The 17,101-nt window shown below is 42.3% G+C and overlaps 1 protein-coding gene across 2 annotated transcripts in view; it reads left to right on the top strand.

Annotated features, from left to right (window-relative positions):
* The first annotated feature begins 283 nt into the window (after window positions 1-283).
* The window catches only part of LOC310734939 (protein sidekick-2-like), a 289,396-nt gene continuing 272,578 nt past the window's right edge, over window positions 284-17,101 (top strand). For both annotated transcript variants that reach the window (XM_083557417.1, XM_083557418.1), the window contains exon 1: window positions 284-1,219. In XM_083557417.1, the coding sequence (XP_083413543.1) occupies window positions 1,160-1,219 (60 nt within the window). In that variant the 5' untranslated portion in view covers window positions 284-1,159. The remainder of the gene's footprint in view (window positions 1,220-17,101) is intronic.

Below are 17,101 nucleotides of genomic sequence, written 5' to 3'. Positions count from 1 at the left end.
GGTGCATCACAATGAAAATTAGTGGGCAAGTTGTGTCTAAACAGGTGAAAAGTGCTTATGGTTTTGCTAAAAGAGTGATTGATTCAATCAGTGGGTTCAGGCAACTGAGCATTTGGTTCAGACAATAGAGTTTAGTGTTTTAGCAATTAAGAAAAATTGTAATGTGGGTAATCGAAGTTGTTGTTTTTTTGTTCATTGTAGTTTTTACGCGGAGGTTTGGAATAAAAAAACATCTGCGGAGTTTATTGAATCATTTTAATGAATCATTTTATTGAATCATTTGGTTGTCCTGGATAGCGAATAAAGTCATTTTATGTCCACCACAAGATGGCGATGTGACTCAATGCGCGCGCGTGTGTGTGTGTGTGTGTGTGTGTGTGTGTGTGTGTGTGTGTGTGTGTGTGTGTGTGTGTGTGTCTCAGGCCGCTACGTGAGCTTCAGATTCACACCGGAGGAGCTTCAGCTCACAGCTACATCACTGTGGAGTTTTTTTTCCCCTCTCCATCTTCTCTCTTCTGTGGTGTGGGAGTGAAGCGGCAGAGCTTCTGGATCCTCAGCATCTCCTCCTCGGTGTGGAAAGCCTGTGATGGAGCTTTAGTGAGGGATCTCCGGGAGCGAGCTGGGGAGGAAAGTTGCGGGATCACCGTAGAAGAACCGGAACAGCGGCGCGCGCGGGTGAAGCTGGAGCTCAGTGGCTTGTGGGAGTCTGATTCCCGGATCTGGAGCTCAGAGGGTTGAGGACCTCAGTGTTGGGGGAATCCTCTCCTCTCCTCTCCTCTCCTCTCCTCTCCTCGCGAGCTGCTGGGGAAGTTGTGCAGCTGGAGGCAAGCGGTCTGATTAATCTGTGCGCCCGTATGATTAACCGGAGGTAGTGACGTCACAACGAGCCAACACACACACACACACACACACACACACACACACACAGTTCCTAAACTATAATTCTGCTGAACAGCACGTGACCTCTCCTGCTGCCCGATGCGATGGTGATGATGAAGATGAATTACTGTAGGAAGTGTGTGTGATGGAATGTGTTACACTGATTGACTGTGAGGAAGTCGCGCTCGTTCGGATTTAACACACACACACACACACACACACACACACACACACACACACACACACACACACACTAAGGATACGGGCAAAAAAGCTGAAGATGATGAGGGTAAAGTGTGTGTTGCTGCTTCTTCTTTTCCACTACGGAGCTGCTCAAGGTAAGACATGGTGTGTGTGTGTGTGTGTGTGTGTGTGTGTGTGTGTGTTCGTTCAATCGATCAAACTTCACAGACACCCTCATCAGGGCTTCAGGTTGCTGCTGGATTTATTGCTTGGTTGTTGTAAAGCTGCTCCCTGTTGACCGCGGCGTCTCGTCCCTCACACTTTTACACTTCACCATTATTACACAATAAAAACTCCCTGTTTGTAACAGAAGCCTGATTTACGAGTAAACACTGTTAGTTTGTTTGTTTATTTATTTAATATAAATCATGAAATTTGGTGTACTTCTGTAACCCCTGGGTCTGGAAGGTAAACTTCTTGACTCCACTTGGAGCCTGAGTTCTGGATGGTAATTGGTCAGAAGGTGTTGATGTGTGTTCTGGAACAGCAGCTGTGGCAGGAGTGCAGTGTTACCTTACAGGAGAGTCGCAATAAAAACCAGGTGTAAACAGATGGGGTGTGTGTGTGTGTGTTGGATGTGTATACTAAACTACACTTCCACTACACACACATACACACACATTACACATTCTTTACACACACACACACACACACACACACACACACACACACACACACACACACATTTCACAGCTCTTTCAGGTGTTTTATTAACTCTCATTCATCCTGTAGACTGGCTGAACTTCTGTGTGTGTGTGTGTGTGTGTGTGTGTGTGTGTGTGTGTGTGTGTGTGTGTGTGTGTGTGTGTGTGTGTTAATTCACATTGTGCTCATCCCTTTATATGCTTCTTACACACTTTGGTTAGTTTCATCCCACATGCTAATCAAAAAATACTTTTGTTTAAAATAGCATGAGTGATTACAGCTGCCAAAACACACATGCACACACACACACACACACACACACACACACACACACACACACACACACACACACACACAGAGGGAGGCAGTTAGCCAGGCCACAGGTTTGAAACACTCACTGGGTGTCCATTTTGAGTCACTGTTGAGTCACGGCTGAGACACACACACACACACACACACACTCTCTTTTTCTCTCTCTCTCTCTCTCTCTCTCTCTCTCTCTCTCTCACTCTCTATCTGTAGTGTCTCAGTGAAAAATGTTCATCTGTTCCTCCATCTATCTCACCGTCTCTCTGCTCTCATTTCATCCACAGCATCCACAGCATTTCCTTTCATCATTTATCTTTTTTCAATCAACTGTTCTGTCTCTTTCACACTTCTGACCTGTACATCTGAATCTCTCTCTCTCTCTCTCTCTCTCTCTCTCTCTCTCTCTCTCTCTCTCTCTCTCTCTCTCTCTCTCTCTCTCTCTCTCTCTCTCTCTCTCTCTCTCTCTCTCTCTCTCTCTCTCTCTCTCTCTCTCTCTCTCTCTCTGCTAATGTTAGAGAAGGTTAAATTAGCTGTATTGTTTCCGAACACGTGATCATCACGTCCTGATGTGGTGATGTGATGAAGGACAGATCGATTGTCCTGGAGACAGTGTGGGAATAGGAGATGAACCGAACAGTGTGTAAACAGCAGGACTTCATTTACATTTACATTTACAGCATTTAGCAGAAGCTCTTCTCCAGAGCGACGTACAAAAGTGCTTTGAGTGTCTAGTAATGAATAAATCTACACTGTACACCAGATTACACACTTAATATAAATATAACTCAAATTCTACAAACTTGGAAAGTGCTAATTTAGGTATTTCAGGAAGATGGTCTAGGGTTAGGGTTAGGGTTAGGGTTAGGGTCGTCGTTTAAAGATAATCAGGGACTCTGCTGTTCAGACATCTAGGGGAAGTTCATTCCACCACCTCGGTGCCAGAACAGAGAAGAGCCTTGAAGTGTACTTACCTCTCATTCTGAGAGAAGGAGGTACCAGTCGAGCAGTGCTGGAGGATCTTAGACAGCGTGGTGCAGTGCGAGATGTGATGAGGTCACTGAGATAAGATGGTGCGGGTCCATTTTTGGACTTGTAGGCATCATCAGTGTTTTGAATCTGATACGTGCAGCTACTGGAAGCCAGTGAAGGGAGCAGCAGTGGGGTGGTGTGGGAGAACTTGGGCAGATTGAACACAAGTCGTGCAGCTGCGTTTTGGATCATTTGCAGTTCAGGTAAAGACCTGCCAGCAGAGAGCTGCAGTAGTCGAGTCTCAAAATCACAAGAGACTGAACAAGCACCTGAACAGCCTGTGTGGACAGAAATGGTCAAATCCTTTGGAGTGTTGGTGAGAAGAAATCAACAGGAGCGAGACACATTAGCGACATGTGGGAAGAAGGACAGTTCATTGTCCATAGTTACCCCAAGGTTACGAGCAGTGGCTGAAGGGAAGAGCAGAGAGTCTCTGAAGTGTTATTTGGAGATCTTTACCTGGAGATAAATCACCTGGGATGACCAGCAGTTCTGTTTTGCTGGGGTTGAGTTTTAGTTAGTGAGCACTCATCCATGAAGATATGTCTGTCAAGCATGCCGAGATCCGAGCGGAAGCTGTGGTATCTGATGGAGGGAAAGAAAAGTGTGTCATCTGCATAGCAGTGATAAGAAAACCCATGTGGGGATATGACTTCACCAATGGAGTGGGTGTAGAGGGAGAAAAGGAGGGGACCAAGTACTGAGCTTTGTGGGACACCAGTGGTGAGTCTGCATGGGACAGATGTGGATCCCCTCCATGTTACCTGGTATGAGGGACCTTCCAGGTAGGAAGCAAACCATTCCTATGCTGTTCTGTGGATACCGAGGCTCTTGAGGGTAGACAAAAAAGTCTTGTGTAAAATGCTGCTGAAAGGTCCAGGAAGATAAGTACAGATGACAGCTTGGCTGATCGAGCAGCATGCAGTTTCTCAGAAACAGCCAAAAGAGCCATGTGAAATGTGCCGCTTTGAACCCAGACTGGTTCGGATCATGGAGGTTGTTCTGTGCGAGACAGACAGACAGTTGGTTAAAAACAGTGCAGTCCTGAGATTCAGAAAGAAAGGAGAGAAGTGATACCGGTCTGTAGTTGTTGATATCTGATGGATCCAGAGCAGGTTTCCTCAAGTTGGGAATGACCCTTGCTTGCTTGAAGGTAGTTGGCACATGGCCAGATGTAAAAGACCTGTTGATGATTGTGGAGATGAAGGGCAGGAGATCTTGTGGGATGGTCTGAAGCATAGTTGAAGGGATTGGATCCAGAGGACAGGTGGTGGGATTGCAAGATTGGATGACCTGCAGTATCTCATCTTCTGTAAGGTTGAGAAGCTTGACAACGAAGGAGTAGTGGATTCCTAGTTGTGTTGTGCAGTCATTGTTGGGGAGGAAGTGAAGGTCTGGCAGATTTCCATAATTTTCTTTTTCTTCTTCAGTGTTTCAGAGGGAATGATGTTGATGTGTGGACGAGTTTTGTGTGTGGACAAGGTTTGAAATGTAGTGACTGCGAGTACTGCAGATGTTCAGGGCACCACAAACATCTCTCTGATGGAGCCTGGGATGGTGAATTCTGTTCGTGTACATCTACTCTTTGTTCGTTTGTCTCTGTTTTTTTTTAGTGTGAGACGAGTGTGAGACAGGTATTTATTTTTTTATTTAATTTTTTTTTCTTCAGTTTGTTTGTTCGTTCAAGTGTCACAGTGGATTTGGTCGTCTTGCCTATTTTGCCACTACGAACAGTTTGTGATCTGTCTCTCTCTCTCTCTGTGTGTGTGTGTGTGTGTGTGTGTGTGTGTGTGTGTGTGTGTGTGTGTGTGTGTGTGTGTGTGATGGGGTGGGGTGGGGTATTGGATTGTAATAGGTTTAAGTACTTATGTCTTTGATGGCAGGTGGGAGCATTTACCTTTGAGATGGCAAATCAGGGCTGTGTGTGCATGCGCGCGTGTGTGTGTGTGTGTGTGTGTTTGTGTAAAATTTAGCATGGTGGAGAATTCCTTGTAGGGAATGACATTCAGTCAGTGATAATACAATAACACACACACACACACACACACACACTGTTTAAATGTGTGTTTATTATAGTGTAGTGTAAATATGTTTTATGTTTGTGGTGATTGTGTCTTCACTTCACTCTAAATCTGATTCACTCTGCTCACTGTCCTGATATCTTCTGTGTGTGTATGTTGTGTGTTTCTGTTCATTGTGTGTATATGATGATTGTGTGTGTGTGTGTGTGTGCGTGTGGTGTGTTTATGGTGTATGATGTGTGTAGTGTGTTTATGGTCTGTGTGTGTGTGTGTGTGTGTGTGTGTAGTTTGTGTATTGTGTTTGTGTATTGTGTGTGTATGATGTGTGTAGTGTGTTTATGGTGTGTGTGTGTGTAGTTTGTGTATTGTGTGTGTGTGTGTGTGTATGATGTGTGTAGTGTGTTTATGGTGTGTGTGTCAAGTCAAGTCAAGTTTATTTGTATAGCGCTTTTCACAACAGACATTGTCTCAAAGCAGCTTTACAGAAAACAACAGTGAAGGTGAAGGTGTGCGTTTGTCCCTGATGAGCAGCCGTGGCGACAGTGGCAAGGAAAAACTCCCTTAGATGATATGAGGAAGAAACCTTGAGAGGAACCAGACTCAAAGGGGAACCCATCCTCATATGGGTGACATCAAAAGTTTGGTCATAAATCTTTCAACAATACAGAACAATTTGTGATCATCATAGATCCAGCATCAGCTTCTCCATGCCAGGGCCTTTAAACACTCGGCATCTACTTCTCCATGATCATCCATAGGTCCATAATCTTCACGAGGTGGGACGTGACTGGAGCTGGCCAAACCTCAGGATGCCTCGGGATGGGGAGAGAAAGAGAAGCAGTGGAGAGGAATTAGCGTAGCTGCTGTTCATGATATTAACAGCACAAGTTGATAATGTGCATGTGATCAGATGTTCTGGAGCACAAGGTTGTGATGTGATGTGTGTGATGTGTGTTATGTGTAGGCTTTGCTAAAAAGATATGTTTTTAATCTGCACTTAAACTGGGAGAGTGTATCTGAACCCCGAACACTGTCAGGAAGACTATTCCAGAGTTTAGGAGCTAAATGTGAAAATGCTCTACCGCCTTTAGTGGACTTTGCTATTCTAGGAACTACTAGAAGCCCAGAGTTTTGAGATCTCAGGGAGCGTGACGGATTGTAGCGTGTTAGAAGCGTGTAGCGTGTGTGTGTGTGTGTGTGTGTGTGTGTGTGTGTGTGGTGTGTTTATGGTGTGTGTGTGTAGTTTGTGTTATGTGTGTGTGTGTGTGTGTGTGTGTGTGTGTGTGTGGTTTGTGTATTGTGAGTGTGTTTATGGTGTGTGTGTGTGTGTGTGTGTGTGTGTGTGTGTGTGTGTGTGTGTGTGTGTGAGTGAGTGATTTCAGCAGGTTGTGATTGATCGACTTTCTGCTTGTCAAATGATTAATTTGCATACTAACGAGCTCACAGCTGTACAGATGTTCTGGGGATAAATTACCTACTGCTTTCTGTGGAGTATCAGCTCCCTCCAACCTGCTCACTTCATCTTCAGCTTCATCTCCATCACCATAAAAAAAGGACTGGACCATAAAATACCACCACACTGGATGTCTGATCTCTAACTCCACCTCTTCTCCATTCTGATTGGATGTCTGATCTCTAACGCCACATAGTGACTTATAGCTGATCATTTGAGGTTTCACCCCTAAGCGCGCACACGCGCACACGCGCACACACGCACACACGCACACACACACACACACACACACACACACACACACACACACACACACACACACACAAAACACTGTGCTCCTCCCCTCTGTAACTGCAGATTTTTTAGTGTATAATGTAAATGTATGTTTAGTATGTAAAGCTTCTCTCAGGCTGATATGCCTGATGTTCTCCTAGTGTGTGAGAGAGAAGGTGCAGCTCCATGTTCACTGTTCTCAGACAAAAGCTCCAGCATTGAAGGAGTCATAATGCACGTGTCTGTCAGCTTTATAGCAAAAATAATCCCATAGGTGAGCTGGTTTCAGGACAAAGATAAACAGATCTCAACTACAAGTGTGACCTCAAGCACCTGAAGGACTCTCAGACCACGAGAAACAAAGATTGAACTCTTGGGCCTGAACGCCAAGCATCATGTCTGGAGGAAACTGGGAGACTCATCAGGCAGGAGGAAAAGATAAATGAGCAATGTACAGACACGTCCTTGATGAAACCCTGCTCTAGAGTGCGCCGGGTGACGGTTGATCTTTCAACAGGACAAAGACCCTCAGCACACAGCCAAGATAACAAAGGAGTGGCTACAGGATGACTCTGAATGTCTTGAGTGGCCCAGCCAGAGTCCAGACTTGAACCTCATTGAACATCTCTGGAGATCTGAAAAAGGCTGTGCATCGGCGCTTTCCATCCAACCTGATGGAGCTTGAGAGGTTCTGCAAAGAAAAATGGGAGAAACTGCCCAAAAATAGGTGTCAAGCTTTTAGCATCAAACTCAAAAAGACTTGAGGCTGCAACTAAAGTGCTTCAACTAAATACTGAACAAAAGCTGTGGATATTTATGTACGTGATTTTTTATTTTTATTTTTAATACAATTGCAAAGATTTCAAACAAACGTCTTTCACGTTGTCATTATTGGGTTTTTTTTTTGTAGAATTTTAAGGAAAATAATTAATTTAATCCAATTTGAAATAAAACTGTAACATATAAAAATGTGGAAAAAGTGAAGCTCTGTGACTTTCTGGATACAGAAATACTCGCTGTGAGCAAAAGTATGTGGACACCTGACCGTAAAATTATGTGCTTTGTGAACATCACATTCCACATTTAATCTCCATGTGCTGTTATAAGGAACTCCACTTTTCTGGGAAGATGTTCCACTAGATGTTGGAGAAGAGAGAGATAGAGAAGAGAGATGTTGGAGTAGAGAGAGATGTTGGAGTAGAGAGAGATGTTGGAGTAGAGAGAGATGTTGGAGAAGAGAGAGATGTTGGAGTAGAGAGAGATGTTGGAGAAGAGAGAGATGATGGAGTAGAGAGAGATGTTGGAGTAGAGAGAGATGTTGGAGTAGAGAGAGATGTTGGAGAAGAGAGAGATGATGGAGTAGAGAGAGATGTTGGAGTAGAGAGAGATGTTGGAGAAGAGAGAGATGTTGGAGAAGAGAGATGTTGGAGTAGAGAGAGATGTTGGAGTAGAGAGAGATAGAGAAGAGAGATGTTGGAGTAGAGAGAGATGTTGGAGTAGAGAGAGATGTTGGAGTAGAGAGAGATGTTGGAGAAGAGAGAGATGATGGAGTAGAGAGAGATGTTGGAGTAGAGAGAGATGTTGGAGAAGAGAGAGATAGAGAAGAGAGATGTTGGAGTAGAGAGAGATGTTGGAGTAGAGAGAGATAGAGAAGAGAGATGTTGGAGTAGAGAGAGATGTTGGAGTAGAGAGAGATGTTGGAGAAGAGAGAGATGTTGGAGTAGAGAGAGATGTTGGAGAAGAGAGAGATGATGGAGTAGAGAGAGATGTTGGAGAAGAGAGAGATGTTGGAGTAGAGAGAGATGTTGGAGAAGAGAGAGATAGAGAAGAGAGATGTTGGAGTAGAGAGAGATAGAGAAGAGAGATGTTGGAGTAGAGAGAGATGTTGGAGTAGAGAGAGATGTTGGAGAAGAGAGAGATGTTGGAGTAGAGAGAGATGTTGGAGAAGAGAGAGATGATGGAGTAGAGAGAGATGTTGGAGAAGAGAGAGATGGAGTAGAGAGATGCAGACACAAAGAAACAGATGTGAAGAGCGAGACAGCCAGAGGGAGTGAAAGACAGATGGAGAGAGATACACACCAGATGGCTGAAGGACAGTTTGTGTGTGTGTGTGTGTGTGTGTGTGTGTGTGTGTGTGTGTGTGTAATTAAGTACTTTAGGCTGCTGTTAGTCTGAAAATGCATCTTGCTCTTGTCAGTAATGACACACTACAGTGACTCCTGCATGTGCATGCGCACACACACACACACACACACACACACACACACACACACACACACACACAGTTAAGTGCTGCGTAGGTTTGGTCAGTGTTAATTATGAGCTGGTGAGTGTTTATCTGACACACACTGATTATCCAACATTTTACAGTCAACAACCTACCTGTGTCCACACACACAATTCAATTTAGAAGTTATGAAGCATCCACTGTTTAATGTCCTTTACACACTCCTCAACATTGTTAAGCTGATCTTTCTCATCTGGCTTTGCTGAAATATACAGCTGTGTATCATCAGCATAGCAATGGAAGCGAATACCATGTTTATGTATAATTTCACCCAGAGGCAGCAGATATAAAGAGAAAAGCAGTGGGCCTAAGACAGATCCTTGTGGAACACCAAACTTTACCTCAGAGAGTGTGGAGAACTCACCATTTACATCAACAAACTCAGCAATCAGTCAGATAAGACCTGAGCCAAGAGAGAGCTGTTCCCTTCATTCCAACAACGTTCTCAAGTCCAGCAAGCAGGAGATTATGATCAGTGGTGTGAAAACCCCACTTTTAAAATTCCTTGTAAATGAGCAGGTACATCTGTGTGTGTGTGTGTGTGTGTGTGTGTGTGTGTGTGTGTGTGTGGCAGAGGTGTCAAAAGTCCACACATCCTTCACTCAGTAAAAGTGCACATCCTCTGGATTTAAAAGATTTTGGTAAAAGTTGAAGTTCTGACTGCAAGATTTACTCAAGTTAAAGTAAAGAAGTTTGGGCTCTGAGATGTTCTTCAGTGAAAAGTAGTGATTATTACTACCTGTTTTAGTGTCACGCTGGAAACTGAACATCACATCATATTAATATATTAATATAAAATAATTTCTAAAGTTGTTCTCTAATGAATGTATCCAGGCTGAAGATCCACCATGTAGAACACAAGCAGAGAGAAGATGATGATGATCAGGTGATCAGGAATGTCTCTGTTCTCATCACTGACTCCCTCTGTCTCATCCACGTTAACCCCAGACCTCTTACTGCCTTCTGCCTGCTCATTGTGAGCTTCAGAAACTAGTCTACGTCTGTGGTTTGAGAGAGACAGGAGATGATCCACCAGTGGATTGAAAAAGCTGCACAGTGACAAGAAACATGTTGATGTGCTGAAAACGGAGCAATTAGAAGAATAATATTGATCATGTCACCAAACAAATTAAAACTAAAGTAACGAGTCTGTTTTGAAAATCTAAGAAGTAGAAAGTACAGATATTTGTGTAAATATTTAATGAGTAAAAGTAGAAAGTTTTCTGAAAAATAAAGTGAAGTAAAATATTGATACCAGAAAAATCTACTTAATTACAGTAACAAAGTGTTTGTTCTTGATTACTTCTCTCCTCTGTGTGTGTGTGTGTGTGTGTGTGTGTGTGTGTGAGAGATACCGAGAGGGTTGAGTATTGACACAGACAGCTCGTCTTCAGGGGCCAATAAAACAGTGCTCGCTTACATTAGCATCCTGATAGAGACGCTACACAGTGCATTAGCATGCAGCTAACACCGCACATCTGGTGTCCCTTACCAAAAATGGTGTTTACAGGCTGTGTGTGTGTGTGTGTGTGTGTGTGTGTGTGTGTGTGTGTGTGTGTGTGTGTGTGTGTATAACAAACACACAGTTTTAGACTTCGCCCACTCATATTACTGATTATAAAGTCCATCATCATCCCACTGAGATGTGGGAGAAGCATATCACACACACACACACACAGTGAGCACATGGCAAAAATACAGCTGTGGAGGATGGCTGCGTCTCATTTCTTCAGTCCAGAAACTTGGAGGCTGATGTTTACTGTGCACACGGGCCTCGTCCCAATTCAATCCATCTGCATGGAAGGAAGTGGATCAGAAGTGTGAAGGTTAAAAGTGAGTTAAAGCTGCACTGTGTGTGCGCAGAGTGAGAGCAAAAGTTTGTGCACCCACGGGATACAATGATGTCATTTATCTCACACACACACACACACACACACACACACACACACACACACACACAAACACACACACACCTCGTCCCAATCCAAAAAAAAGTGCCCAGTGTGTCTTTGAAGAGCCCTTTTTTGTATTTTTTTAATATGTATGCATGTGTGTGATTGCATTTGTTTTTGCATGTTTGTCTGTGTGTATTTAAATCCCTTGCCACATCATTATTTCTTTATTTCTATCTTTTTCTCTTGAATTTATCCCATAACACATCTGAGAGTGTACACAAACACTCTAAACAACATCTGATTGGATACTGTTTTTTTTTATTAATTTTTTTTTTAAATCCACTGTCTCTGATACTAGTTTCCTTCACTAGTTAGGGACCCTCCTGGTACACGTCATCTCAAATGCAATGTCTGGGCTGTGTCCTAAATACATACCTCACGTACCTCTGGGTGTGTTTCCTTATTTAGTCATAACTTCCTGTATCCCAAATATTGCTGTTTAATAGTGAATTGTGAGCTTTATCCATTATTCAAACACACACACACACACACACACACACACACACACACACACACACACACACACACACACACACACACACACACACACACACACACACAGACTTATCAGGAAATTCTGGGAGTGTTTCTATGACCTCACAGCTTTGCTAGCATCAGGTTATTAACATCTCTCCATAGCTAACATGCTCCCGTCTCTCCATGGGTTTGTGAGATCGTCTTTCATGCCCTTTGTTAGCGTTGGGTTTTAGAGGTTTGCTGCATTAATATATACTTAGCGATCTGCATGGCAGAATGTTTTGCTAAAATCAGGTTACTAGACTAGCAAGTGTGTTGTGTGAATTTACAGCAGAAACATAAGGACATGTTCCCTATAAATTACAGCTGTGTGACAGATGTGTAGTTTATGTAATGTGTGTGTGTGTGTGTGTGTGTGTGTGTGTGTGTGTATTGAGGTAGTGAGTGTTGCGTAATGAGTCCACACTGTAGTGTCTTACCCTCACATCCAAACTGGGCGCTAATCTCACTCCAGCTATCACATTTAGCATGTGCTCAGTGTTCAGCTTTGTCAGTGTTTCAGTGCGATATATCGCTGTAGTGTTGTAGCGCTGTAGTTTTTTTTAGCCCTGTTGTGCTGTAGTGTTGTAGCGCTATAGTGTTGTAGATATGTAATGTTGTAGTGCTCTAATGTTGTAGTGCTATAGTGTTGTAGATCTGTAATGTTGTAGTGCTGTAGTGTTGTAGATCTGTAGTGTTGTAGCTATGTAATGTTATAGTGCTGTAGTGTTGTAGATCTGTAGTGTTGTAGCTATATAATGTTGTAGTGCTGTAGTGTTGTAGATCTGTAGTGTTGTAGCTATGTAATGTTGTAGTGCTGTAGTGTTGTAGATCTGTAGTGTTGTAGCTATGTAATGTTGTAGTGCTGTAGTGTTGTAGATATGTAGTGTTATAGCTATGTAATGTTGTAGTGCTGTAGTGCTGTAGCTATGTAATGCTGTAGTGCTGTAATGTTGTAGTGCTATAGTGTTGTAGATCTGTAGTGTTGTAGCTATGTAATGTTGTAGTGCTGTAGTGTTGTAGATCTGTAGTGTTGTAGCTATGTAATGTTGTAGTGCTGTAGTGTTGTAGATCTGTATTGTTGTAGTGCTGTAGTGTTGTAGATCTGTAGTGTTGTAGCTATGTAATGTTGTAGTGCTGTAGTGTTGTAGATCTGTAGTGCTGTAGCTATGTAATGCTGTAGTGCTGTAATGTTGTAGATCTGTAGTGCTGTAGATCTGTAGTGTTGTAGCTATTTAATGCTGTAGTGCTGTAATGTTGTAGTGCTGTAGTGTTGTAGATCTGTAGTGTTGTAGCTATGTAATGTTGTAGTGCTGTAGTTTTGTAGATCTGTAGTGTTGTAGATCTGTAGTGTTGTAGCTCTGTAGTGTTGTAGATCTGTAGTGTTGTAGATCTGCAGTGTTGTAGCTATGTAATGTTGTAGTGCTGTAATGTTGTAGTGCTATAGTGTTGTAGATCTGTAGTGTTGTAGCTATGTAATGTTGTAGTGCTGTAGTGTTGTAGATCTGTAGTGCTGTAGCAATGTAATGCTGTAGTGCTGTAATGTTGTAGTGCTGTAGTGTTGTAGCTATGTAATGTTGTAGCTATGTAATGTTGTAGCTATGTAATGTTGTAGTGCTGTTATGTTGTAGTGTTGTAGCTACAGTGAGGAAAATAAGTATTTGAACACCCTGCTATTTTGCAAGTTCTCCCACTTAGAAATCATGGAGGGGTCTGAAATTGTCATCGTAGGTGCATGTCCACTGTGAGAGACATAATCTAAAAAAAAAAATCCAGAAATCACAATATATGATTTTGTAACTATTTATTTGTATGATACAGCTGCAAATAAGTATTTGAACACCTGAGAAAGTCAATGTTAATATTTGGTACAGGAGCCTTTGTTTGCAATTACAGAGGTCAAACGTTTCCTGTAGTTTTTCACCAGGTTTGCACACACTGCAGGAGGGATTTTGGCCCACTCCTCCACACAGATCTTCTCTAGATCAGTCAGGTTTCTGGCCTGTCGCTAAGAAACACAGAGTTTGAGCTCCCTCCAAAGATTCTCTATTGGGAGACTGGCTAGACCATGCCAGAACCTTGATATGCTTCTTACAGAGCCACTCCTTGGTTATCCTGGCTGTGTGCTTCGGGTCATTGTCATGTTGGAAGACCCAGCCTCGACCCATCTTCAATGCTCTAACTGAGGGAAGGAGGTTGTTCCCCAAAATCTCGCAATACATGGCCCCGGTCATCTTCTCCTTAATACAGTGCAGTCACCCTGTCCCATGTGCAGAGAAACACCCCCAAAACATGATGCTACCACCCCCATGCTTCACAGTAGGGATGGTGTTCTTGGGATGGTACTCATCATTCTTCTTCCTGCAAACACGTTTAGTGGAATTATGACCCAAAAGTTCTATTTTGGTCTCATCTGACCACATGACTTTCTCCCATGACTCCTCTGGATCATCCAAATGGTCATTGGCAAACTTAAGACGTGCCTGGACATGTGCTGGTTTAAGCAGGGGAACCTTCCGTGCCATGCATGATTTCAAACCATGACGTCTTAGTGTATTACCAACAGTAACCTTGAAAACGGTTGTCCCAGCTCTTTTTAGGTCATTGACCAGCTACTCCCGTGTAGTTCTGGGCTGATTTCTTACCTTCTTAGGATCATTGAGACCCCACGAGGTGAGATCTTGCATAGAGTCCCAGTCCAAGGGAGATTGACAGTCATGTTTAGCGTCTTCTATTTTCTAATGATTGCTCCAACAGTGGACCTTTTTTCACCAAGCTGCTTGGCAATTTCCCTGTAGCCCTTTCCAGCCTTGTGGAGGTGTACAATTTTGTCTCTAGTGTCTTTGGACAGCTCTTTGGTCTTGGCCATGTTAGTAGTTGGATTCTTACTGATTGTATGGGGTGGACAGGTGTCTTTATGCAGCTAACGACCTCAAACAGGTGCATCTAATTTAGGATAATAAATGTAGTGGAGGTGGACATTTTAAAGGCAGACTAACAGGTCTTTGAGGGTCAGAATTCTAGCTGATAGACAGGTGTTCAAATACTTATTTTCAGCTGTATCATACAAATAAATAGTTTAAAAATCATATATTGTGATTTCTGGATTTTTTTTTTTAGATTATGTCTCTCAAAGTGGACATGCACCTACGATGACAATTTCAGACCCCTCCATGATTTCTTAGTGGGAGAACTTGCAAAATAGCAGAGTGTTCAAATACTTATTTTCCTCACTGTATGTAATGTTGTAGCTATGTAATGTTGTAGCTATGTAATGTTGTAGATCTGCTGTGTTGTAGATCTGCTGTGTTGTAGATCTGCAGTGTTGTAGCTATGTAATGTTGTAGTGCTGTAATGTTGTAGTGCTATAGTGTTGTAGATCTGTAGTGTTGTAGAGCTATAGTGTTGTAGATCTGTGGAGTTGTAGCTATATAATGCTGTAGTGCTAAAGTGTTGTAGAGCTATAGTGTTGTAGTGCTGTAGTGTTGTAGATCTGTAGATCTGTAGTGTTGTAGATCTGTAGTGTTGTAGCTATGTAATGTTGTAGCTATGTAATGTTGTAGTGCTGTAGTGTTGTAGATCTGTAGTGTTGTAGCTATGTAATGTTGTAGATCTGTAGTGTTGTAGATCTGTAGTGTTGTAGCTATGTAATGCTGTAGTGCTGTAATGTTGTAGTGCTGTAGTGTTGTAGATCTGTAGTGTTGTAGATCTGCAGTGTTGTAGATCTGCAGTGTTGTAGCTATGTAATGTTGTAGTGCTGTAATGTTGTAGTGCTGTAATGTTGTAGTGCTGTAATGTTGTAGTGCTATAGTGTTGTAGATCTGTAGTGTTGTAGCTATGTAATGTTGTAGTGCAGTAATGTTGTAGTGCTATAGTGTTGTAGATCTGTAGTGTTGTAGCTATGTAATGTTGTAGATCTGTAGTGTTGTAGATCTGTAGTGTTGTAGCTATGTAATGCTGTAGTGCTGTAATGTTGTAGTGCTGTAGTGTTGTAGATCTGTAGTGTTGTAGATCTGCAGTGTTGTAGATCTGCAGTGTTGTAGCTATGTAATGTTGTAGTGCTGTAATGTTGTAGTGCTGTAATGTTGTAGTGCTATAGTGTTGTAGATCTGTAGTGTTGTAGAGCTATAGTGTTGTAGATCTGTGGAGTTGTAGCTATATAATGCTGTAGTGCTGTAGTGTTGTAGAGCTATAGTGTTGTAGAGCTATAGTGTTGTAGAGCTATAGTGTTGTAGTGCTGTAGTGTTGTAGATCTGTAGTGTTGTAGATCTGTAGTGTTGTAGATCTGTAGTGTTGTAGTGCTGTAGTGTTGAAGATCTGTAGTGTTGTAGCTATGTAATGCTGTAGTGCTGTAATGTTGTAGTGCTATAGTGTTGTAGTGCTGTAATGTTGTAGATCTGTATTGTTGTAGCTATGTAATGTTGTAGTGCTGTAATGTTGTAGTGCTATAGTGTTGTAGCTCTGTAGTGTTGTAGATCTGTAGAGTTGTAGCTATATAATGCTATAGTGCTGTAATGTTGTAGTGCTGTAGTGTTGTAGCCATGTCGTTTTGTGCTGTAGTGTTGTAGCCGAGTTGTTTTATGCTGTAGTGTTGTAGCCGTGTTGTGTTGTGCTGTAGTGTTGTAGCCGTGTTGTGTTGTGCTGTAGTGTTGTAGCCGTGTTGTGTTGTGTTGTGCTGTAGTGTTGTAGCCGTGTTGTGTTGTGCTGTAGTGTTGTTGATCTTTAGTGTTGTAGCCCTGTAGTGCTGTAGTGTTGTGGTGCTGTAGTGTTGTATTGTTTAGCTAGAGGTCAACCAATTTACTCTGCACCGTAGTTGATCGCTGGAACTATTGGCTATCGGTAGTTTGTCCGGATTTCTGTCCGCTGTCATTTGAGAGCGGCCTCTAGAGGCGAATTACTGACACCACATGCTGTTTGTTTTTACATGCACACTGCATCATATTTATTATTTATATAATTATATTTATTAATAAATATATTCATATTTATTTAACTTTATTGTACATTTTCATGATTCGGTACTATTATATTTGTGTAATAAAGTTCAGTACTATTTTATATGAAGTGCTATGTTTGTTTATTTTTTTTATCCAGTATCCATTTTAATCAGTTGATTAATCGGTTATCGGCGAATACGATCCAATATAGCTATCAGTAAAATCAGTCGACCTGTAGTTATTAGCATTGTAGTGCAGTAACATTGTGGTGGTGTTCATTTCCCAGCATGCTCTCCTTTCCCTCATGCGAACCCTTTAGCTGATGTTTCTTTTTTAAAACTCTATATATAGCACAGTCACGATCAATGCGCTTAGAATTGCATTGTGGAAATCGATGGCGTTTCTTTTCCCTGCAGTTGAAAATAAAGTGTGTGAATTTTAGGCAAAGCTTCTTAACACACCTCCAACTCAAACAGACACTCTCATCGATTCCACAGGCATAAGCCATAACCACACACACACACACACACACACACACACACACACACACACAC

Source organism: Silurus aristotelis (assembly GCF_946808225.1).
Source record: "Silurus aristotelis genome assembly, chromosome: 12".
NCBI lineage: Eukaryota > Metazoa > Chordata > Actinopteri > Siluriformes > Siluridae > Silurus > Silurus aristotelis.
The sequence above is the reverse complement of the archived record's forward strand: the minus strand, read 5'-3'. Positions and strand labels throughout refer to the sequence as shown.